General features: G+C 39.7%; 1 protein-coding gene across 1 annotated transcript in view; it reads right to left on the minus strand.

The window, feature by feature from the left end:
- Positions 1–21,420, minus strand: part of ngfrb (nerve growth factor receptor b) — a 38,651-nt gene extending 17,231 nt beyond the window's left edge. The window contains exons 1-3 of the mRNA XM_034707899.1: positions 21,099–21,420; positions 15,392–15,533; positions 8,925–9,281 (exon numbers count right to left, since the gene is read on the minus strand). Of these exons, the coding sequence (XP_034563790.1) occupies positions 8,925–9,281; positions 15,392–15,533; positions 21,099–21,134 (535 nt within the window). The 5' untranslated portion in view covers positions 21,135–21,420. The remainder of the gene's footprint in view (positions 1–8,924; positions 9,282–15,391; positions 15,534–21,098) is intronic.
- Between the last annotated feature and the right edge of the window lie 4,953 nt (positions 21,421–26,373).

Genomic DNA, 26,373 nt, shown 5'->3' on the forward strand with positions numbered 1-26,373 from the left:
CAATGAGAGGCACAGCTGACTTGATTGACAGGCGAGAACACTGTAGCTGTTGGCTAGGAGGCTCAAAGCCCGCCTCTTTACTTCACAATCGTTCGACAGCTTCAATATGGTTGCCGACGACGATTGGCCTCAAAACAGCGCTTCAGAAACAGATGGGTGACGTCACGGATACTACGTCCATATTTTATAGAGTCTATGGATTTGACTTGTGACAAAAAGAATGCAAGAATGAGGCCATTGATTCCTTTTTTGGCAACTATGCCAGATGAAAAGATAAATATCACCGAGAGAAAAGGCTTGGCTTGGCAGTGACACAGTACTTCAATTCATACTGTTAATCGTAAAAACTGAATCAATTTTTGGCAAAGTATGAACAGCACGAGCGAAAGCGCAAGTGTTGTGCTCACCCTTGGACCAGGGAGGCCACCCAAGCCAAAGCACCTCCAAAACTTTTCTCTGGAATGTCGAGGGCCAAATTCCTGAGAGAAGACAGGCAACTAACGCAACTGAACGAGCCTGAGTCATGTCCATAAGGGGTTGATTCTTGTTTGACAGCAGAGAAAGAGACACAGTGGACTTTAAAACCACCACCAATTGTAACAATGCTCATACTGTGTTGAGTAGAGGGTAAAAGGGTTAAAACAGGGAAGGTCAACTGTGGCCATAGAGCCCAAGTCAGTCGAGATATAAGTCAGAGGATGTGTGGAGTCCAAGCTATAGCCACACAATGGTTGACTGTGCGATACAAAGACAGTGAATTGTTTAGTTAGAATGGGATCAAGGATTCTTCACAGCTATTGATGCAGAAATGCTTTGGATTCAGGAAATCCGAAATGTCGAAGGCATTTTATCGTTTTCCCATTTGTCTCCTCTTTTTCTATTTGTCAGATGCTTGACAGAATCCACTAAGCTTCTGTCAAGCTTTGGAAATAGATGTTGAGATGTTACACAAAAGATTGCAATTTGGTGTCAATTTTTTAAACCTTATCGTACCTAAGTGTAAAAGAAAAGACATTTTATTTACAAGTTTAAAACATTTTTTAAATTTTAGGATTGTCAGCCACAATTTACGTTAAGCTCTAAAAGTAAGATTGTCTAGAAAACTAGCTTGAATTTAAAGTACTTTCCTTGATTTGAATTACAAAGCTAATGGGATTTTATGTTTTGATCACTTGTAAATAGTCTGTTATTTAGTCACTTCACCAGTGAGCGAATATCCCCTGTGTCCACTTGCTCAATATACAGACTAAGCAGCTACACAGGGTTTATTTCAAAATAAGATACCAGTTTTACAGTCTTGTGTATCTTTTAGGACTAATTGCGCTTCCTTCGTGGATTAACAACTGTTGAGGATGATACAATTTTGCCTGGGACTTGTAGCTTTAGTAGCAGTCCTAATATTAAGTGTCATGAAGGTATCAAGAACCTACTTTAAGACCACTTTAACAAAAATCTTGTTTAAAGCAACACATTTAAGCCATTACAACCAGCCAAATAATGCCATTATGTAGCTAAAGCTAGCTTAAAGCTGCTGTTGGTAGTCACAGAGTAAACTTCTTTTCAGAGAGAGGGACTTCGAATGTCAACACTATCCCTCCCAACCAGATTTCCTCTTAGCCCCCCAAACACAGATCGGCGTGTCATGATAGTGCCGGACCCATAACCAATCGGAGGACGTAGTAGGAGCCGCCTCTTAACCAATCAGGACAGAGGATTAGAGATTAGCTATGATTGGACCGTCATAACGGGAACAAGTGGAATAACAACATTACTTGATACAAAGGCATTGGAAAACGCAGAGATTTTGCAATAGTCTCAAATACCTCCAGTTACTGATGAGTACCGATGGGCATTATGACCTTTCCTCCAAACCCAGCAGAAAAAAAAGTAACGCTTTTTACACCATTCCTACCAACAGCAGCTTTAATCAGCTAACTTGCTACAACTATTCAAATCAGCCAATGATGGAAATTCTAAGAAAGTTTAAGTGGCACTCAAAGTAAGCTACAGTTACAGTCAAAAGCTTCAAGGATTTTCAATTGCACGTGTACCACTTAAACCAAGATAAGAAACCCCTTTTATCTTTTTCCTTTATTCCCTCCATCCTTCTACTCTTTCACATCCCATCTTTCTCTCTTGATTTAGTAGAGCAGGTTTGGCCCTGGTTCTGTGCATGGGCTTAGTTAGCAGATCACTCTGTCTGATTTGTAAAGGACATCCTGTCGATCGTTAAGGTCAACCAAACTCAGGAAGGAAACAGCTCCCTCCTCCTACTCGCCTATCAATTCAATAACCAAATGCACTTCAACCCCCCCTTCTTGTTTCCTTTTAACCACACCCACTTGACCTTCATCTTCCCATATGCTGTCTCACATCTGTAGTGCTCAATAAGTCATCTCATCGATCTCAAGTGGGACTGTCAGTACCTGTGTGTGTGTATGTGTGTGTGTGTGTGTGTGTGGGTGTGTGTGTGTGTGTGTGTGGGTGTGTGGGTGTGTGTGTGTGTGTGTGTGTGTGTGTGTGTGTGTGTGTGTGTGTGGTTTGACTCACTTTTGAGTAATTCTTTGAATTTCCTTGAAGGACATGCACGTGCATGGATAATATAATTGCTTGTGTGATGCAAACCTCAACCTGTTGCCCCGTGCTGCCACAGAAACAGAAACACAGGCTATGGGTGATAGGTCACCAAACTAAGTGCAGTCAATCGAGGCTACAGAGTCAAGGAGGAACAGGGTCGATGAGTGAAAGCATCAGTTTCCCACTAGCCTAGAGGCCTGGGAGCAAAAACCTCAGGTTGATAGGAACAGGCAGTGACTGCTCTGACAAAATCAAACATTGCTCATTCAACTTTACCCATGCTGTGAAAAGGCCTCGTCACAGAGTGTTAGCATGGATGGCCATTCCCGTTGTGTGTTATCAGATAAGTCTCTCTAGAATTGACAGGCATTAGCATGAAACCTTTCTATCAATAGACATATCACATGCATTTTTTGTGTCCACCAGGAGCTTATTAAAAACAGCTTTCTAAGCCTAGGTCATAGCATTTGTTGAGTACAAATCTTGTCAATCCATGTTTAGGGGGTAAACACAAATGCAGTCTGGGAACATTCTAATGATGCGTTCAATGCATTTTAATGGACATTTATTTATTCTGTGAGTGGAAAAACTAATACAAAAGGTTGTGCTCATAATATATCTGAAATAGCAAATTAGTTATGGTGTATCACTTTTAGTGTAGCTGAAAATTTAAGATTTTTCAACAACTGATTACAACAATGCCATGGTTAGTATGACTGAATACCTGTCTGCGGCCAGAAACAGATGTCATCAGGATACACCGTTAAAGAACTGGGGTACTCGCTTTTTAAAATACTTAAGTATTCAAGCTAATCACAACCATTTTAGTAGGTGCTAGATACATGCAAGATACTTTGATTGCATGTATTACAGGGAAATGGTACCAACATATTCACACATTTTCAACTCGCTATAAGCTCCTCTGCTGCTTCATCACTCTGTCTGGTGTCTCCTTTGTCCACGCTGTCACTTCTGTGTAATGTTTATGCAACCTAGAAAAAAGTAGCATAAAGGAAGTCTCTCCTGAAAAACGTATTCGTGTACCAAGAGTCATTTCCCCATTTCCTCTTAGTCTTAACATATCTGAGTTGAATTCACTGACAAATACTCCACAAAAATGCAACCCATCTCTTCTTCAAACCCCAGCATGTTACTCTCTCAGCTGAATGTTTCCAAAGGTTTCCAAGCCCTCTTGTACAAAGCAATCTGAAGCATATTCTTATTTGCACAACGTATAGGACTGTCCACAAAAGTTGCAACCCCTTGACAATAAAACTAGCTTACTTTGGTTGAGGTTAGCAAAATAATATTGTTTTTCTTGGCTGTTAATCATCTGTCCCCAAAAATTTGCAGACTATTATCTATATTAAACCAAGACTTAATTTTTGTGAACTTTAGTGCTTTAAAAGGTTTAACATAACTATAAAAAGTTTAATAATGCTGTGGTTAATATAAGTAAATACTTGTTTGCATGATCAGACATTTTGACAGGGAACATTTTACTCATATTTTCCAGATATGTCTATTACTGACCCTGGGTGTCTTTTTTTTTGTTCAAAACATACTTCCAGTGACAGGTTAGCTGCATAAATGCTACATTTTCAGCAGATAAAGTCCATCCATATTGTGTTGGTTTGTCTTTGCCGAACTAAGCTAACAAAGTAGATCTGACTTTGAAGGGGCAGCTAATAAGCGCGCTAATCAACTTCACTTGTCTCATGTTGTTGTGACCCCATGAAGACTGAGGATTATACCATGTTTTTCAGCTCACATCCCCAGGGGACACTAGCACAGCCTAATCTTCCCACAAAGGACCCCTCGACACACACAGGCCTCTCATGACCTTCGACCTCTGACCCTGCTTGGCGGCCTGCAGAAGAGTGGAAGTCATATCACACTCCTTTAGATAAGTATCTTGCCTTATGGACCTTCAACTCTGTGGGTCTATCCTTACAAAGTCTGGTCAGCATAATGGTGTTTAACTATCAGGGAGGGATAAAGAAAGTGAGTATCTTCTCCTGGTAAGACCCAAAACAAACCACTAATCTCTTTGGAAGTGTGGGAGGAAATTGGATTTTCACCCCACATCTCAGCTCAGCCTGTGTCCACATAAAGGGGTCCTAAATCGTCACAAGGGAAAGTACCCCACCAGCTTAAACTTCAATACAATCCAAACAGTAACAAGAGTTAATCCAGCTTTCTCTCTAAAGATAACCTACAGTAAAACTTCCCAACGTCTCAAGTTATGACTTGTCTTTTCACGGGTAGTGGCCCTGTGTGTGTGTGTGTGTGTGTGTGTTTGTGTGTGTGTTCCTCCATCTCCCTCCGCCCTCCTGACGTTGTTTAGCCTTCAGGCCTGTGTCGCCACTAATGGAAAAGGACGTCTGGCTCTACAGATTTGTATGCACTGATAATGCTTGTGCTTCGGCAAAAAGATTAAATTTGGAATTAAGAGCACATGATTGAGTTAGCAGGAGGAATAACATATGATGATGAAGCCCATACACTGCCCATCATGCTTGGGATCACAATAAATACACATTCATCATTACGTGTGCTGCATTAGTTATCTCAAAGGATGTTTTAAGATTGGGGTTCTGGCTCCTTAAATTGTATCTTGATCTTGGATGAATCATCTCTCAAACCACAATACTACTTACTCTAAAAGTGGAATCAAGCAGCTTTGAAGCGTCATCATCAATTAACGATATTCGCATCAGCTATTTTTATGCCATGAAATCTGTATTGCTAAATACATAAATTTCCCAGGAAATGAATATTTGGACAAAAATCTATGACAAAAAACACATTTGGAAAAAAATGTACTTTTTTTTAATTCAATAGTGTGACCCATGTCCCATCTGTTAACACAGAAGAGGTCGGCTATATGACCTATAATGCAGCCAGTCAGTGGAGGGAGCTCTGAATGTTTAGCTTCACTTTTATGGAGCTGTTATGTTGTCCAACTTTTATAGACGCTGAATTGTAAAATCATTTTAATGTCGACAATCAACCGTTCAGTGATTAGAAAGACATGAATAGTGAATCCAGCGTATCGTAAAACAATGACGCATAAGCTTCTTACAGCAAAGTCACAATATAGCTGAAGTTAGCATACAACGTATTCCTCAGTACTGCAACTTTTAGCAAACTTATGTTAACAAGAGCTATCAAACAGAAATGTTAGCTAGGAAAAGGATGAATAATAATTTTAGCCTCTTACCTAACATAGCAAATCGAGCTATAAAATGCAGAATTGTATGGAAAATTTGTACATTTAAGCTAGTATTCTTGTGTTTTTAGTGTTTTCGTGTGTGTTTGTGTGTTTTACTCAAGCAGCAACCTCCGGTCTAAAAATATGAGTCCAATGCGGAAATGTTAAAAACTGCAGTTCATCGAGGATCCGCTTGAGGCTGGCTCCGGAAGTACCGGAAGTCACATACTTTAACAGCGGAAATAAACATGTTTACAGCCTGGTTCAAAAGACGAGTGTAGTCTGGATAGCTCATTTCTCGATCGGCTCACACTGTACAGGGGTGAATTTTTTTCTAACGCGGCAATTTCGAAGATATTGAGATTACGAGTCTTCCAATGAGAGGCACAGCTGACTTGATTGACAGGTGGGAACACTGCAGCTGTTGGCTAGGAGGCTCAAACTCCGCCTCTTTACGTCACACTGGCTCGACAGCAGCAATATGGCTGCCGCCGACGATTGGCCTCAAAACAGCTCTTCAGGAACAAATGGGTGATGTCATGGATCCTACGTCCGTATTTCATACAGTCTATGGTTTTACTGTGTCATTTATTAATTTGGTATGTTGATTTAGGTCACACTCTTGTCTTACTTAGTCCATGTGCACGGCTCAAAAACATCACCTCTATCTTCCCTTTGTACAGTTGTATTGACTTGTCAGTGTGTGTGATCATCATTGTTTGGAAAGTCAGTCTATCAATCATATTAAATATCTGGATATTTAATGTTAAACAACAGCTGGTCCTGAGCGTTTTGATTGAAGAAGAGGCAGTGATGCTGACACAGTGGAACAAGGATAGTCTGTCTCCATTCATCTTTAGATGTTTCATTTAAAAAAGAAAGTCTGACTCATATTAAATCTGTATATGCTGAATAAGTGTTTTTTTAATTGATGTTTTGTTCTTGATGGTGACCATTGGTCATTTCAAGCTCCTGTGAGGAACTTTTGGGTTGTGTTGATTTTGGTGCCCCCTGTGGTAAAAAGTTGTACTTCTTACTGCTTTAATACTCATGTCCTGTTAATGTGTAGGTTTTATATTCTGACATTTTCCTACTTTCTTTTAGGCAGTTTAGTCCCAGTTTGAGCTTGCTGTGAATCGTCCAATCTTGCACTGATCCTGTGGCAGCAGTTTCAGGCTTTAAACATAACTATGTAGAACTAATCTGACTTTCCTGCTGGTCTTATGCTTTTGTAGCTCATAAAGAGGCATCACTATTAATTTAAGGCTGTTCTTTGACCAGTGAAAAGGTCCCCACAGTGTCTTTGAGCACTACATTTTTGTCATTAACCTCCTCAAACGCAAGCTCTTCAGTGTGTTCTTCAATGTAACTTAAGTTCAAAACTTCAGGGGAATGAAAAATACTTAAAATATGATAAAACAGAGGAAATAGTCACAAGTAACATCACTGTAACTGTCTGTTTCATTCATTACTGGCTCCTTCAAGTAGCCCCATGGGCTGAACTGAGAGCCCTCACAGGCCAAACTGCATCATGGGAGAGGCACAAAAGACTCCCTTTAGCTTGACACTCACTCTGTAGTCATCACTGTGATAACAGCATCCTTCAAACTACTGAGGCAACAGACTGCACGGCTCATCAACAGACTCCTTTCATTGTCATTTCACAAGAGCGTTGATTTAATCTGTGAAGCATCGGGTCATTGGAATGAGCAGTGACTGCAGTCAGAAGGAATTCCCGATTTGGAGAGTGATACCCACAGGGTGCCGTGATATAAAAGAAATTCAGAGACCCGTTCAGAGATATGACCTTCTTCTAAACCTTCAACACGGAAAGAGTGTGCTCTTTGTATTAGTGAATGAGATGAGTCCTTACAACAATGAGACAAGCCTTGGCGTGGCATTTAGGTCGATGGGCCAACAATTCCTACAATGTCACACTGAGATGATCCAATTATGTGGCTGACAATACGAAAGACAGGCTCATCATCCTGTCCGTACAGAATGAATATGCGCTCACTTGGATTCTATTCAGGCCACTGTGACCCTTGTCAATGCACCCCATCATTCAACTTTACTTGCTCTGCACAGAGGGTCGTAATAAATTTGCCCAGTGTTTGGATAGGGTCATCCCAAAGCCATTTGCTTAATATCTGAAAAATAAATCCTTGTAAAGTCGATTCATTGTCCTGTCTGAAGAGTGTAGTTGGGAATTTCAATTTTCCTTCACTGTCTCATTAATCAGTCTGTGTGAGTTTAGTGCTTCATGGGTTTTAACATTTAGAACTTAATGTCCTGTTCATAACGAGTCAGTTCATTGAGTGCAACATTAAGTGTAGAGTTTGAAGTTAAATTGAATCCTTTTCTGTTTAAGTGTCATTTTATAAAGGACAGTATAGAATTTACTTATGATGAAAATGTCTCTTCATGTTTTAGACAAGCAAGTAAACCATGACCGAAAGAACTGTGTAGTAAAAGTTCTCTACACCAGCAGATTTTCAAATTATTTTTACACGGCTGTCAATAAATTATTATTAACAAAGATATGAAGCATGTTTAAATATGTTCCTTACAACTATACAATGCTGGCATATATTAGCTTTAAGGGAAACCAAGTTATGTTCATCAACAAACATTTTCTCAGGATGGGGTCTTTGTTCTAAAATCAATATGGTAGGCTTACAGATTATTATTTTAGCCATGATTTTACTAAGTAAAGTTAATATAGCAAAGTATATTTATTTACGAAACTAACCAAACTGGGACTCTTTTGTTGTTCTGCGAAAAGTTCAAAGTTTGGTTAAATCTGGATTAACTGTTAGCTTCTGTTTCAAATCTTTATGCTAAGCTAAGCCAACAACTATTGGCTGTAATATCTTGTTTACAGAACATATGTGAGAGTGGCAGCAATCTTCTCATCCAACTCTTGGAAAGAAAATGTAACAAGCATACTTCGTCCAAAAGGTCCAAACACAGCCTAAATTTAGATGTTAAACTTGTATGATTACTTTGATAGAGCAGAAAACCACTTGAGTATAGCAGATGAATTTAGATGGCTATATATGAGTTCACCCAGGTATTAATCTGACTAGTAATATACAATGTACTACCACCCTCTGTAAGCCAATTGTCTTACCTTGGCAGACTGTATCAGTGACAGGAGTGCATTCCTGCAACATTTCTCCTTCATCACAGGTGGAGCAGGGGATGCAAGGCTCCCGAGAACTCTCCTGGTCCGAGTACGTGTCCCCATTGCACACCTCACACAATGTGTCATGGTCATAGTCACAGCTGTACAGCATGCCTTGGCCTTCTGGACACTTGGTGCAGGGTTCACAGCGCTGTGAGATTTCATTCAGGTAGTAGCCATAGTTACACACGCAGAAGGCATTGTTGGAGTCCGTGCAGGGCGCCTTCATGCGGTATAGACCTGTGCACACCGTGCAGGCCTGACATCTCTCTGTGTGACTGAAGTTTTCTGAGTAGGTTTCACCTGAAAGCAGAGGAAAGAAAATGGCCCATTAACATTTTAATCAGCCAGGTTGGTGCCATGTTTTGTTCATTGACTGCTCCAAATGTCAAGTCATGTCAAGCTTTATTTATAAAGCACATTGAAAACAACCTCAGTTGACCAAAGTGCTGTACAGTTATTAAAATACAATATAATCATACACAAATATCATAATAAATAAAAACAATAAAAGAATAGTAAGAGCTCAAGTTAGGAACGCCAAGGAGAAAAAGATGGGTTTTCAGTGGTGTTTTAAAGTGCTCAATGGACTGTACAGCTCTAACCTGGAAAGGTAGGCTGTTCCACAGCTTTAAAAATGTATTAATGTACTCTTGGTGACGTCACCATTGGTTTCTTAAATAACAAATGAGGCCCAAACATGGTGTTTCCCAAGCTGGAATGCTGACTCCAACTAACTTCCAGCTAATCTAGCCTTGCTGCCTGGCAAACAGCCACATTAAACCAACCTGTCAATCCAACTAACCAAGACCCGGATTATACCTCATTTGCTAACCTTTATGTACTTAAAATGGAGTGGTTAAAAAAAATTTCATCCCACATACATTTTTAACAGATTCAAAAAAGAGTAATTAAAATCATATCTGTTTTTGTACTAGGTTGTTAACATGTTTAATTCTGCTGTATATGTTTAATGGGCTCTAATGGGGTTTCCTTGACTTTTGCAGTCGGCCTCAGTGGACTCTTGAGGAGTTGCAATTTTTGCACTTTCGCTTAACTTATTAACCTTGGAAGTTGCTGCTTCAGTTTCTTTCACCTTAGGTTATCTTGTAACAAAATAAATGCAATGCAAAAGGCTGCCTGCTCTTAAAATAAGTTACAAAATGAAGTTACAGCATCTTTCATATTAGTATCGTATTTTTTAGAGAAACTTCCAGTCAACTCTGCTTATACCCGTTCCATAGCTCAGGTTGGTGTTAAGTAGTTAAATGAAACATTGTGTGCCAGGTTTTTTTTGATACTACATATATCTTAAAGACAAATAAATTGCACTTTGATTACATTCATCACTTTAATTATGGTCAAATTGTGTATTCATAAAAAGCATCTCAACCTTAGTTTTGTTTAGGATTGTGTCACAAAGTGCAGTTTTTTTTTTTGTTGTCAACTTGGGAAGAACTTTTTGGAACCAATTTGAAATTAGCCCCTCTAAAGTCACACTTTAGAGGGGTTAATTTATAAAAGATTCCAGAAAAATAGGCATAAGCAGCAACTAGAATTCAAAACAGTTAACAGATGATGAACTTACAAAGTCTACTTATAAATGTTTGGCAGATCTGACAGATTTCCTGGGACAGATACTGAGTATCTGCAGAGGACACAATCAATATTGCATGTTTTATGGAATTGTATTTCGGATGGATAGAGAACTGGGAAACACACTAAATAATGCAGCAGACCTATTTGTAAGAGCAGCTTCTGTTTGTGTGTGTCGTTTTGTGTGTGAGTGTGAAAGTGAGCAAAGGAGAGAGAGAGAGAGAGAGAGAGAGAGAGAGAGAGAAATTGAGATAGGGGAAGAATGAAAAAGAAAACAATTTTAAATCTCAATCTCACAATAAACAAATCCAAATTGTTGGCAATAGTCAACAACTAATGTAATTGTGAGATGGATTTTTTAAAAAGAAGCTAACCCAACTAGTGCTGCACTGTTGTATTAATTGCTAAATAGTTGTTTACTATTTTTTAACTGCTTCGTTGTAATTGAATAAATCATCAACAGAAAACTGTGGAAAAAATATCACCATCAGAGCTGAATTTCACCAATCAACATCCAAAAATCATGTTAGGTATAATAACATACAAGACAAAGAAAACCAGCAACTATTAATATTACTACAGCTAGCTCCAGAGAGCATTCAGGAAATTTGGCTCAAAAGTAAACTGTGTGTGGCAGGAGACAGCAGGGGTGAGGACTCTTAGTAGCTCAGTATCTGATAGCATATCAAGTTTTCCGTCTGCACCACTGGCCCACCAACCACGGCGAACGCTCCGATGATGCAGAGATTGTAACAGAGATGAGGAGAGATAGACTGAGACTGTGTCATCTGAGATGAATCCATTTGTGTGATTCCCTCCTCAATTGGTGGTGTCAGATTTTCCTCTTTCACATTTTTGTTTAATTATGCCCTTATAGGAAGTGGACAAACCATAACCCCCTCTCCCCCTGTGTGGTGTCTAGTCATACAGTGTCACCCCCATCCCCACCAGCCCACTCCATTATCTCCCCTCTCATCAACAGGCACACACATTCAGACTATCCTCAACCTCCCTACCCTTGAGTGCTCTCACAGCCATTATCATAATGCCACACATCAATAATGCAAGTCAATACATTAATAACGCTAGGCTGCAGCATGGGGGGAGGGGTGGGGGTTCAGAAGGGTGTGGGTGATGGACGCAGAGGGAGGAGGAGGGTACAGACTATCTTTGCCTGGCTCAGCATATCATATCATAAGGGTACATTTGCTTGCTCTCTATTCAACACCCATAAAAGGACTCTATCCAGACTACATGAGGTGTGTGTGTGTTAGTGTGTGTGTGTTTGGTGCTTGTGTGGGAGTTTCTGGGCCTGCTTCTATGTGCTTGTGTAAGTGTGTAGCTGGCTGAGAAGTTGGCCTTGTCTTAGTCCTAGCAGTACAGCTGTACTCTGTTTCATCTCCACTTATCTGTTCATTCATCCAAACTTGTCAGTGTCATTTTTAGCACATCAGCCAGCCAGGGTCCTGTTAGCTATCTGCCCTAAATGAAGCCTGACAGCGGGTCGGAAACCCCAGCAGGCCTCTTTCAATGAATGTTTGTGCACATGGATGGTAACAACTGTGGGCAATTTGCCTAAAACAACACACGCAAGGACAAATCGGTGGGAGATAGTTGGTGTTGAAAGAAATTTGGCAAGAGAGCGTGTCAGAGAGGAAGTCTGAGAATTTAGTTTATCTCTCCTGAGCTTCTGTTAACACCTACACTTTAACAAATTAATTAAGTAGCCCAAAAAAGCGAAGATAGAAGTAAAACCTACAGTGAAAAACTGTTCAGTTAAGCCTGATCCTCTTTGTTTTTGCTAAGCATGGTTAGCTTTAATCAAATAACAAGCAGCTGAAAATGACAGTATGACATATTTACTATATTTTAGGCACTATATCCACCAATACTGTATTATAAGTTATATTTTAAAGCAATGGGTCTTCAATTTCAATCAGATGTTAAAAATGCAGGCTGTTTAATTCTAGCTAATTAGCACTGATTTCTGTTGGCTGAAGTGCAAACTGTATTTATCCTATTTACTGGTTTGGCAAGCTACAATAAGCTAATGCTAAAGCTATCAAAGCTGTTGAAAAACTTTCTTCAATGATGTTCCAAAATTTCAGGATAACCTGTATCAAAACCTGTGTCAAAACAAATAAACATAAAGGTTACATATAGCCTATGTTATTATGCTAAAAGGGACAGGCTAAAGCTAGAGCTGCTGCTAGCTTGATTGTAATGCTAGACTTGTGTTGGGTTACGACTTTTCAGCGGTCAAACTACTGAAAGTTTTGAGAGGAGTAGAATTATACAGAGACCTCTTTTCAGAGCCTAGTTATCAAAATAAATAAACTTTCTGGATAAAACTGTTTTTAAAAGTCCAAAGTTTTAAAGTTTAGTTCAAATCCATGCCTCCAACACTGACATTAGCCTTCACCTAGCATGTTACCAGCTCTGAACGCCAACTGTTTTTTTAAAGATTAAAAACTGAATCCCTTTGAAAGTAGGGCAACAACCTTACTTAGCTATTAGATATTCATTTAAGCATGCTAATACTTCAGCGAACCTAGAGTAGCTTTAGGCCACAATTAGGCTATATAACAGCTAGCATAGCATACATAATAACAGGCAAAGACTGTATGGTTCACTGATGTCCGAGACTTCAAAACAAGTTGTGAAATGGTCCTGCACATGTTCACTCCGGCTCCATCAGGCTGCATTAGAGATACAATCAATATGTTTGATGTGGTCTTAAAATATCATCATGTTATCTGAAAGAGAGCTCTCTGCTTTGCATTTCTGTTTTTCCATAAGCCAGTGCAAGGTATGTCTGGCCTCATGACAGCTTTGAGAGCCTGCTTCTGTCTGTGTTTGTTCATGTCTGAGCAGAACAAGCACTAGAAGACTGAAAATTACCACCCTGAAAACCTTCACGTTGTGCAACAAAAAGGAGCAACCTCTTAGACACAGCTTGTGTCAATAACTAAAGGAGAGGGCGTAATGTTTTTATAAAATGCAAAATTCATTTTCAAGATGTAAGTCTTCATCTGTAACATACTTATAAAAGCACATGTCATTCCAAAGAAAACCACAAAAGTCCAAATAAATCTTTTTTACATGTTCTCAGTCTCTGTGACTTCTCTCATGACCTACAGTACAGTCTGTATGTTTTCCTGACAGGGGGGCTCCTTGGCTTATGGTTTTCCATCCTTCACTGACCCAAAAGAAGGTTTACAGCTCCTTCCTAGCCTGGACCCAGGATAGTCAGGGAATTCATGCAAGGGAAAACTCTGGGAACAGCTCAGGAACTGGCTATGGACCAGCCCTGGCCTCTGCAGGCTCAAACTGACCTTTGACCTCACATGAGTTATGAAAAAAACCTTAAATTTTCATTTATTTTCCCCTGACTCAAACAAAAACATATCGCCTGAGAAAACCTGAACTAACTTTGAAAGCTTTTTAAACTGCAGCCATGTTTACTAAATCAAATTCACTCTGCTTACTATCTTTATAACTGTGACAAAACAACTTTCTAAAGCTCTAAATCCTCTACGCTACATTTTTTCTTGCAACAACACTTGGAAGAGCTCCCAGTCATGTATCCTCTTAACATCACTGTCCACATAAAGTCAGACAGCTTGACAGAGCTTCTGCCCCTACATGGTAAGGACCACGAGGAGAGCAGTAATACAGGCATCTTGTTTACTTCCTGCTTTCTGTTTAACCACGCTTTGTTTCCACACTGAAATTAAAATGAGCGTAATATTTGTTTTTAAGTTATAATTTGCTGGCACTTAAAACACATCTGCTTGGTCATAATGATAATGTTGGGCTTAAGTTTCCATAAATGCACAGACAGAAGGCCTACGTGTGGTTTTTATCAGGAGTGACCTTTCCAAAGACCCACACTAATGTCTTTTAGGAAGAGGTAGCATTAGAGATGACGAATCCAGTTAGACAGTCAGTTCACCAACTTTGATTCAAAACTACTTCTTCTGATTACATATGCGCAAAAGCAGGTACTCGCATGCCCCAGGACATATGAATCTTCATGATTTATGCGACTCTGTTAATGAGGACTATTGGTAATGTGCTGTTGATTCTAATCAACAACATGTATTAACACTTATTGGACTAATCTGGAGCACACAGGAAGTAAACATAATTTTCAGTCAGATCAAGTTTGAGGACTAAACTTTGGCTTTACTTAGCTTGTACTTAATGTGTGACCACATACCTGGAAACTTACGACATCAGCAACCTTAGTTATACTTTGCTTTCTACTAACGAACAAGTGTTAACATGTAAAAACATCTGAAGTGTGATTTAGACCAAAGTTAACATTAAATCTGCCAAGCATCAGCACATTAGCATTGCTGGCATCTTAACAAAACAAGTTAAACAAAGCTGTTTTGTTAAGGCCATAGAGAGCTCCACCTTAATGTCTGGTTTTGTTGACTATTTTATAATCCAGAAACTTGCTTTAGAATCATAATTCAAACCTGACAGAAACGTCATCATGATTCACAATCCTGCATATTCAGTGCGACATAAAAGTGAAAACTGAGCTGTTTGGATCATAACTCTTCTCAACATAAAGAACTTCTGACGGTTTGGATGAGGAGGACACAGCTTGCACGGTTAGTGTCAGTTGCATCACATACTGTTTGTGTGTCTGCATTGAGGCCAGTGAAGTACCAGCTTTTAGTTAAAGTTCACACTTGTGCTTTTTTCTTCTTCTGCATGATGGTCTTTGTGCTCATATTTAATGTGGCCTGTATGTGTTTGTATATATTGATAACATTCACAGAGTGTATTTTGGCGTTACTCACTGTCAAGGCAGGGGTCGCAGACCGTTTGAGTGGCTCCACATGCTTTGACGACTCCCTCTCCGGGCTGGCACTGCTTGCAGCACTCTCCGCTGGTCGTGTACTGACCCGAAAAACATTCCTCCTTATTGGCCAGAACCCCGACCTGCCAATCATCACAGAGGTTGTTCAGAGTCAGCAAGGTAACATTAACAATCTGCAGCATGCACGAGAATACTTCTTAAAAACACAAGAAAAATGCTTGATTTTTCGTGTGGAAAACAGACTCAACAAACTTTTTACTATCTTAATAGCCATGTAATCTCCGCATCCCTGAGAGATATCATCTTCATACATCGTTTTGAAAGAACAAGCAGAATAAAAGACAAGCTAAATAAATAAAATCCATGAAGCTGAGTTATTTTTTCTCATTTTCATTTCTGGGTCAACCTTTGATTTACTGGGGAACCATTAGCTTCCCGTCCAAGGGTCAGGACCCTGTAACAAGCTGCAAGATATATATAGGGTTATATGACAATTAATGGGATAAAAAAAGACAAATATAACAATTTCAACTCCAAAAAAATGACAGTTTTCCCAGGTTCTTTCTGTATTTTCAAAGTCTTGATCACATTTCCTCATCAAGTTTAAAAGGAAACAACCTTTGGATAAAAATGTACTCTCTGGTTGGCCTGCTTTTAACATGTGTGAACATATAAGTTAGTCTTAGTCAAACAATTTGAAAAAATCAAAGCTTGTAAACCACACATACCAGACTTCAAATGTACACAAGACCTTATTCTAATCCTGCATCAAACAAAAGCGTTTTTACCAGAACCAGCCACAGGTACAGTCACATAAGTAAACAAATCTCACACTCAGGTCAAGCTGCATTGTGTCTCCTCTGGATTCTTCAAACAGTAACCTGCTGAGTGTTTTATCTCAGCTGTTGACAGGTGAAGATGTTTCTGCATGCCTCCAAAAGCATGAGCCTGGATGTTTCTTGGAGTGTGTATTTATATGCCACCTTTGAGTTTGTGTGGCCTTTTACATTAGATCATAATAAATCTTCTTTTAACGCAGCGGGTCTTTTTCATCATCTGTACTCGTTGATCCCAAAAAGCAAACCTGGAAAAGGGCAGCCATTGACCTTTGACACTGAGCCAAGGGAGGGCGGTCTATGTTTCATTCTCTGCAGAAATACGAGTGATTGTTTTTTTTTTTAACGCCGTCAGGCCTGAGGTTGGGATGTTCTTCTGTTGGGCAGTGAATCTCTCATTGCTTGACAGAAAAGATGGAGGTAAGAGGGGAATAGTAGCTGCTCATTTTAGACCTACTTCTTGTAAAAACTAGCAGGGGTGTGGTGTTAAAGCGAATTATACAGTATGTTACTTACTCTTGGACTGATTTTAAAGTGGCCTGCTTTATGTTAGAAAGAATAATTCCAACACTTCCCCAAGAGTGTGTGTGAGTATGTGTTTCAAGGTACGTTCAACATAAATCGTCAGGCGTCAGGGTTCAGGTGTGTGTGGAATGCTGCTGACAAGAGCGAAGAACGCTAAAAAACATCAAGCATCCCCTCAGGCTCCTCTGAGTCAGCTGGCAGGTGATGTGTGTGTGCATTTGTACACACACTTTCACACGACACGCCTCCCCTCCTGCCCTCAATGGTGTCACGGCCCATTCACCTTTAAGTCCCTGGTATTCAGTGATCCACATTGTTCAAGTTACAGAAAGTATTGTTGGTTTTGTTGGAAATGTTTGACATGCTGTTTGTCTTACAGCATGTATGATAGCATTCTAGCAATTTGCGGTTAGCCGTTTTTACAAGTGGAAGACTTTAGTGGAAAAAAAGGCAATCTACCCTGCAAAGACTGTAACTTCTACCCAAGCAGCAACCTCCGGTCTAAAAATATGAGTCCAGTGCTAAAAACTGCAGTTCATTGAGGATCCGCTTGAGGCTGGCCCTGGAAGTACCAGAAACCACATACACATGAATGGGAAAAGGCTGATCTTTGCAGTAGAAATAAACGCGTTTACAGCCTGGTACAAAAGACGTGTATAGTCTGGATAGCTAATTTCTCGATACAGCACACAATGTGAGGGGGTGAATTTTTTTCTAACGCTGCAATTTTGAAGATATTGAGATTACAAGTCTTTATTTCAACTTATATAAGATTATACAGGAAAAGTACAACCCTTTTGTAACTGTACTTCAGCTGAGTTTTCAGGTATCTGTACTCACAACTAAAGTTTTTTTCTGACAACCTCTTTACTCCCAACACCTTATATTTTTAATCAGGGCTTGTAACTTTAGCTTTGATGCATCTGTAGATAATTACTATATTACCTTTGCATTATTGTGAAACTTTTTATAACATTCAGAATAACTTCAATCTAAAAGACCTGGACAGTAACTTATCCTTAGTGTATCCATGAGTGCATATAACACAGACAATAGATTTAAAATGACAAAAATGGCATTGACCAATAGGGAGAACTGTTGCTAAATAGACAAGAGTAAACCAGACAGATTATTCAGATCAGGGAACAGTTCCCCATCCAACTAATGGACACTAAAGCACATTAGGGATGCACAGATCTGATCCTGGTATCGGATATCGGCCAGATCGGACTCAAAAAGCTAGATCGGATATCAGTGACAAGGGGCGGATATTTAGCGCCGATCCATATGGCAGATCTATTCATCTCAGTTCTATGTTTTTCTGTGTTTACAACAGCCATGTGCGTCTCCTACGTCATCAGCGCTGGCCGGTCTGTGCATTTTTGCCCTATGGAGCATGATGGAGGATAACTACAGATGCATGTCACACTTCTTTTGTGGTTTTCAAAGTCGGAAAAGTCTGAAGTTGCCAAAACATTATTCTTAGTTTTATCCTCACATTAAGGAATAGAGATTGTTAAATCAATACTAGAATCGGATCGGTTCAGTATCGGTATCGGCAGATATCAAAGCCCAGGTATCTGTATCGGGACCTAAAAAGTAGGATCGGTGCATCCCTAATGCACATAACATGTTGATCTTTAATTTAAGGCTTTTCAGTGTTTTAGTTCAAATGTCTCTGAAATATGAAATGAGATTCTGCACTTTTCACTCACTGACCTTTGCTTTTTTCACTTAAGTCTCAAAAAAAGATGCAAGTATGTACTTCAACATTTCAGTTTGTGTTGCCTTTGGTGCTCCCCTATGGACAAAGCAGTGCCTCTAATGTCTTTGCTATTTTGTTGTGGACATGTACAATTACATTTTTTTTTAATCCAAAAACAAAGTCAAACACCCAGTCTTTTTACTTAATGTAAATCTTTACTGCAAAAAATGTTAAGGCTGTCTCAGCTTTGTTTGACACCTACCCCACTGCAGCTCTTTTATATAATAAACATGACTGTATGCAATAACCACTCATATTGATTATGGTCTTATTTTTGTAAGCCATATATAGGCATCAGAATTCATTTCAGCCTGTTTCATTACAGCTAAAAACACCTCAACACAAACAGAACTTAACTACAGGAGTTTTAAGCTCCTTCGATTAACTTTGTTTGTGTTGATTTTGCCCCGCTAGGACAAAGTATCTCCTCTTTCTCTATGCTGATCTTTGCCTGTTGTAGTTGCGTTTCTGACAAAAAAAACAAACAGCTATATTCTAACAATTTAGTGTCTCTCATGGTCAATATTTACAATGGGAAAGTTAAAATGGCTATTTCTTTCATGTGCTGTTGATCACCTGGTCTGACCCTCTTAAAGCAGTTTCAGGCTTTAAAAAATACAACATAAAACTTGTCAGTGCTGTTAGTGATCATCTTGATTGCTTATGTAGGTCATGAAGAGGCATCAACATTAATTTCAGTCTGTTTCATAACCAGCTTAAAACTCCACTGAGGAGTATGAAGTGATTGTCTTCTTCTGTGGTTTTCCCATCACCGGACATGCATGTATCAATATGTAATCCTTGTAAAATTGTCATCCAAGACGTCTCACTCTCTGTTTGCCAGTAAAGGTTGTAATGTCTTTTCACTACCTCACACACACACGCACCTTAAACAATAAGCATTCAGTCAGCTGAATCAAATCTGTCACCACACACACTCATCTCATCTCTCTCTCTTCCCCTGATCTGCCCCCTTGTATACTGTGCACACCCATTGACACGCATTCATTGTGCATAAACAACCGCACATGTGAACAAACCTGCTTGAAAAATGTCTGACTGACACTTCTGAAAACACTCAGAGCGTTCCAGCGTGTTACTTCAAGGCTCTACTCATTTTCTCTGACCCTTTTCCAGCTTGAGGTGAGGGTGCATCACTGGAAAAAAACAACAACTCAGATGAAGAAAACTGATCTCCATCACTTATGACTACTTAATTGTGCGAATACGGATAAACTAATCCGCAATGTGATTTGTGTACTAAGAGAAAATGATACGCAGCACTTAGCAAGTTGTGGCTCGACTTTTTCCTGTTGTTGTTTTGTCGCTGAGAGTTTGCACTTCTCAACTTTTGTCAGATGATCTCCCTGAAGCCACAAGAAGCTAATCACATTCTGGAGACACACACGCACGCACGCACGCACGCACGCACACAAACACACACACACACACACACACACACACACACACACACACACACACACACACACACACACACACACAAATGCAAGTACAAGAATCATCTGGACAAATAACTTAAGAGTACGACCAATCTTACTAATGCTTCAGTCAATTTTCAGTTGGAGGCACTTAACCTCTGGACCTCTGGCTGTCAGCACTTGTTAAGCCATTAGAGTTTTACTATAGCAGCCTCACAATAAACCTGACTCTCATTTATATCAAGCCCTGGAACCTTTGGAACCACAATGACAAAGATATTACAGCTAATGTCTTCTTAAACAAAGCTGAATCATTATCTTGTATGAGGTGAGACAGAAAGAGAAGAAGAAGAGGGTGATGTGAGCATTCTGTAGATGGAGGAGGGGAACACTGTGGAGTGGGGTGTGTGTGTGTGTTCAGGCTGTATCAATATTGCATGCGCTGAGCCAGCAGAGGATGCATAGCCATCAGCAGCTGTCAGATATCAGTGATGCAGCCTGTTACTAAACCAGGACCTTGACATGCAGCATGCAGCCTTGACTGACCGTCATGTCCTGACAGAGAGAACAAAATATATCTTCTTTAGTTTTCTGGTAATGGAGAATTAAACTAGATTCCCTCTGATCTATTGGTCGGTGAGCTCTTTGGAGACCACAACTACATTGTTATTGTCATGTAACTGAGAAGGGTGGAACTCCACATCCAGCAACTGGAGCTATAAAGTGTCGACCTGAATGGCTGCATGCAAGACAGTTGCAAAAACAGACTCTTACTTTCTTAGACCCATGAGATCAGATTTTACAAGCACATAAAAGAGAGATCAAATTCAAACATTTAAGCTGTTTTATAGTGAGTTTAAGGATTTAAATATGTCTGAAATGGAGAAGAAGGCGTGTAACTTTATATATTTCTGCAAAAGTTTTGTGAAAATGTGTCAGCCTTTAAGCCTGAAGTCGGAAAGAGAGTAAAGTGTACCTTAAACTCCCACGATCGAATGTCCATGCCCCTTATTTGGCTGTGTGTGGGTGCGTAATTGTGCAGGTGCTTCTGCCAGGGTTTATTCAAGTTAACTGTCAGGCAAACATTCAACGTACACTTTGATTATGTAAGAGGCTACTCACCACTCCGAGTAACACAGCTATGAAGGCAGAATTCATCCTGTATCTTCTTTTTATCTTCCACAACAGGCGAAATCAGATCGGATGCAGCGGGATGCGAGTCTTAGTTACTTCGAATCAGCGTAATAAACTCGGCTGTCATTGCTGCGTCCCCGCGAGTGGTTTCGGGGGGGAAAAAAAAGTTACTCTCCAAGAAACTTCTCGCTGCTAAACGTGTGGAAACAACTCAGTCCAAGAGAAGAAGACGGCTGCAGACAGAGTCCAGTAAGTGCGTAAGTCGCTGAGATTGACCCATTGGATGTTCGCCTCTGTGCGCTTTTTGCTCCTACTGGGCTTATATGACAGACACGCTCAGCTCAGCGGCTTCAGGAAGAGAGGCATCTCCCCTGTCCACGCCCACCAAACACACACAAACACACACACACACACACACACACACACACACACGAACCTGCTCTGCTCACTCTTTGACAGCTTCATGCTCTGAGATGTTTCTTGCTGAGTCGGAAAAACCAACCATCTTAATTTTTTATCATCTAACAAATTAAGTCTTACATCTTCCATTAAGCGTGTGGTTAACAGACTGAACTATGTCAGTCAACTGAGTTCAGCTCTCACTGTGCCTGCAGGGCTAATTGTGATTTTTCTGCAACTTTTTATCTCCATTGAAAATAGATCCTTGGACCAAATTAAGCTGATGAACGAAACTGTTATAAAAATGTTAAACTGGAAGAGGAACTATCCACACCGCATATTGCAGTGTAGGCTACTCATACTTAGTGGCGGTTCTGGGGAGGGGCCAACAGGGGCCTGTGTCCCTGAAAACTGAACCTGGACCCCCCTGTGGCCCCCCCTCCACACCAAAATAATATTATACAATAAAAAAAAGCTTCGGTATCGCACCGATGTTACAGGCCGAACACATGCGTGTGGCACTTGGTTCCAGTCCCATAGAGCGCTAAGGGACTCATGTTGAGTGTAAACAGCCAAACAAAGGCTAACTCAAAGTTTCAAAGTTAACTTTGAAATCAGAGTTTAGTCTTTAGGGTCTAAAAATAGCATTAGTTTTCTTTAACTGTAACACCATGTTTGCTTCTTTTCCTCCCTGTTTGTGGCATGATTAATCTTGGTGGATTGGAATCACAGGATAACACTGCTGCCTTTATGCAAGAAGAATCATCTTTCTGTTGGATCAGGCTGACACCTGAGGCCAAATGTTGGCCTGATATAAACTACAGAGCAAGACGTGTTCTGCTGCAGTTCATGACTATACATGTCATTCTGATCAGTATGTTGAACGCAGAGGAAGAACAGCAGGTGACTTGGAGGATCGAATACATTCTCTTTGAGGTTTGTTGAGATGTGTTGAACTCTGTTAAGGTACTGCCTTCAAAAAGTGAATATCCCTGATGTCTTTAATTCTTTCTTTCTTTTTTCTATTTTTTCTTGCCTGGTGCAATAAACTGTTTTTGTCAGAATAGCTCATTTCTTTATTTATACACACTGTACAGTGGGTGAATTGCTTTTATATCTCATCTGGTTTTAAGAAATTGAAATCACGAGTTATGCATATGTTTACATATGTACGGGCATGTTTGAACAGAATGAGAGATGGGCACGTTGTAGCTGTTACCTTGACTTCATCTTTTTGTCTGTTTCTAGGTTGATAAAAAGCTCAGCATTCCCATCATGTTGACCACTATGGCTGGGCTTCAGAACTCTGCTGGTGACATTACTGAGACCCAAACATTGTATAAAAAAAATGGGCGTAGTATCTATGACATCAATCAAGTCAGCCATGTCCTTATGGCAAAATTCGTACGTTTAATATCTTCAAAAATACAGAGTTAAAAAAAAAAAATCACTCGCACAGTGTGTGCCAATAGAGAAATTAGCTACTCAGACCTAAACTGTTTTTTGAACCAGGCTTTAAACATGTTTATTAATGCTGTAAAGATCGTCTTTTCTGAATGGGTGTGTATGTGGTTTCCGGTGTTTCTGCAACCAGCCTCAAGCGGACACTCTATGAACTGCAGTTTTTAACTCTTCTGCATGGGCTTCACATTTTAAGACCGGAGGTTGCCGCTTGCTGAGACCACATCCATGTTTTTTACGGTCTATGGGTATAATTGAGTGCAAAGGTATTGTCAAATATTAGAAATGAAACATAATGTAACAAGAAAACAATGTTTTTTGGTCCCCAACATGGTTCCGCAATCTTCACTGCAGCTGTAGCTCCAACGCTTGTGTTGTGTTATCATAAAATGGGTCATATTTAATGTTTATATAATTCTTTAATTATAAAAGTATTTGACATTTATCATTAAATTAGGAGAAAATTAGATTTTTTTTTAGAGGTTAAAGACACTTGACAATATTTAGCATTAGGGTTTGTTTGTTCTTTTATAAACAGATCTCTTCTGTTGCAGCCTTTAAATAAGTCTGACCTTTATTCGTATTTGTTTAGCAGATTAAAGAAAGGACGCTTCCTCTCTCAATCATCCTGATGACACAGCTCGGGTAATTTATATAGATCTCATAAGGACTGAGGGCAGTGGGGGACATGGGGGCAGGAGGGAGAGGAAGCTGGGTTGCTGTGGGCAGATAAATAATGCATGAAAGCAGGGAGAGAAAGAGAGAGAGAGAGAGAGAGAGAGAGAGAGAGAGAGAGAGAGAGAGAGAGAGAGAGAGAGAAAAAGAGAGAGAGAGAGAGAGAGAGAGAGAGAGAGAGAGAGAAAGAGAGAAAGAGAGAGAGAGAGACTGTTCAGATCTAAGAATGATGTCAACAAAGAGAATGTTTTCTCTTCAAATCACGTTATACTTTTCCCTTTAAACTTGAGTCATCTTACAATGACTGTTTAACTGAGTTAGTGTTATAGGAAGACAAAAGGAACTGAAACTGCCAACCAAGCTGGAACACGGAAATTCTCTGAAATTTCAAATAAAGATTTTGTGTTCACATGCACCCCCCTGCTCAATTTTTTTGTCATGCCGCTGCAAGCACAAGACTACAAACACACAGACCCACACAGACACATCATCTGTTAACGGGGAGTGGACAGAGGATGGGTGGTCTAAAAGATGTTTACTATCCCGTCTCTGATTTCAAGAAAAGGATTCAGTTCCAGGTGGCTGATCCTACAGAAAAAAGTGTGTGCGTGTCTGTGTGAGTGTGTGTGAGTGTGTGTGTGTTCTAGTGTATGTGTCATAATTGCATTTGTCTCACTCTTTGTAAAAGTCTGGTTGCGTGCACGTTCTATGTTTATATTTCATGATTATATCTACAGCAAATTGGCATGACAGTGCCACCTATCAGCTTTTAAGGTTAAGGCACCTGCCTTTCCATTTCACACACGTTTATAAAACTTGGTAAGAATAGAAAGCATGTTGCAAAAAGGCTCCATGCTCTAATACAAACAGGAAGTCTGACATTTTGATCCTCCTCCTCCTAGGAGGATTATCTATTATACTTTCAATTTGGACTTGAATGGTCAGAAGGTGATTTTGCACTTTAACTCTGCAGATATGGTCTTGGAGAGGCTTTTCATTTGCATGTTTTTTGTTAGGAATCAAGAAGTGAATGCTCAAATCTGACGGAAATTTTACACATTTTAAAAGAGTCCAAGCTCGAACACGTGAATGTAAGGGATAAAATACAGTAGTGGGTTATCGTTAGGGGTGAGTATTGGCAAGAACCTCACGATATGATACGCATCACGATACTTGGATCACGATACAATAGTATCACGATATATCATGATATTACAATATTGTGATATATTGCGATATTCTATTCAGTAAACTAAGAAAAAATAGAGATGGTGTAAATGTAAATCACACAATATTACTCAAAAGTGAAAGGACAAATGAAGTCAAAACTATTTGATTGAAAACAACTTTTCCACTTTATTGTTTTTGAAATACTGAAGTTGTATTTTAGTTCCAACTCGGCTAAAATGTGAATTTTTATGATTACAAAAATATCAATATTAAGAGTTGAAATATCGATATCATATTGGAGGTCAAAGTATCGTGATATATTGCTGTATCGATATTTTTTCACACCTCAAGTTATCATAGCAGATTATTACACAGCTGGGTTAAATCCTTGATTCTGATTGATTCCTTGTTCTATTTCACCATCAATGGAAACGTAAACAACAAAGTTAGCACATTTTAGGAATGCTGCAGACTTAGCTGTTACAGAGACAAATCAAACAGTGAGTGTTATTGACAACTTCAATAGAAGATTCTCCAGATGCTGAGGATTGAACCATATCCCCAGCGACAATCTTGTCTTCATAGTATAAGTCTGCTATAGAGAAATAAGAATCAGAATCAGATTTACTGGCACTGTATGTGGGGTGGGCACATATGAGGAATCAGACTTGGGTTTTACATTTCTTTCGACAGAGCTGCAGACACTGAAATTGGGATAACAGACTTCAGAATGCCTTAGATGAACAATGGGAGTCAAATATTCAACACAGCTTTGTAATAAATGCCAATTATCCAACAGTGTACAAATCTTCAAACATGTCAAAATGTTTCTTTTCCCACAACAATGACCTGCAGAGGCAGGGGAGACCAGCTGTCACTGCTCCATCAGTAGCATCAAAGGAGCACAAACAGCCACGATCCGCAGTCTCACTGTGAACTTTCCTTCTAATGCACTGTAATAGATGGAGAGGCATCATGTGACAAGCCAAGGAAGCCCTTAAATTACTCTGAGAGCACTCACACCAATAACTGGCATGAGAGTGCTATCGTGTTTGGAGACAACCTTTAGAGCAATGCAGTGCCAGCAGTGCATTTCTGTATTTGGTAAACAACTTAGCAAGAAGCATCATTATGTGCTATTAAGGCTGGGGCTGGGTGCAGATTTCTTTTTTTATGCTGCAGGGATGACACAATCAAATTTGAGGGTTTTTTTTCACATTGCGCGGGCCAGATGGCAACAGACCTCCTTTCTTCCCATGGGACGCCCTCATCTGTGCTTTATTGATTTGATCTGTCTGTCCTCTTTTCTCTATCTTTGTACAGTACATCCCCCTCCATCCTGTGTTCACTAGCCACCAAATGTTGTTTTATTTAACAGAATCTGACTATTGAATACCAAGGCAAATCTACCATGAATGAATAAATGTGTCTCCTCTGTTCAAGAACTTGTGACATGACCTTTCACCTCTGACCTCACTTAAACTGAGGGACAACACGAGCTTTGCATGTGTCCCTTGAATGTTGTAATGGTCTGTGCATTTGTGGCTGTCATTGGTAT

The sequence above is a fragment of the Notolabrus celidotus genome, chromosome 18, assembly GCF_009762535.1.
Source record: "Notolabrus celidotus isolate fNotCel1 chromosome 18, fNotCel1.pri, whole genome shotgun sequence".
NCBI lineage: Eukaryota > Metazoa > Chordata > Actinopteri > Labriformes > Labridae > Notolabrus > Notolabrus celidotus.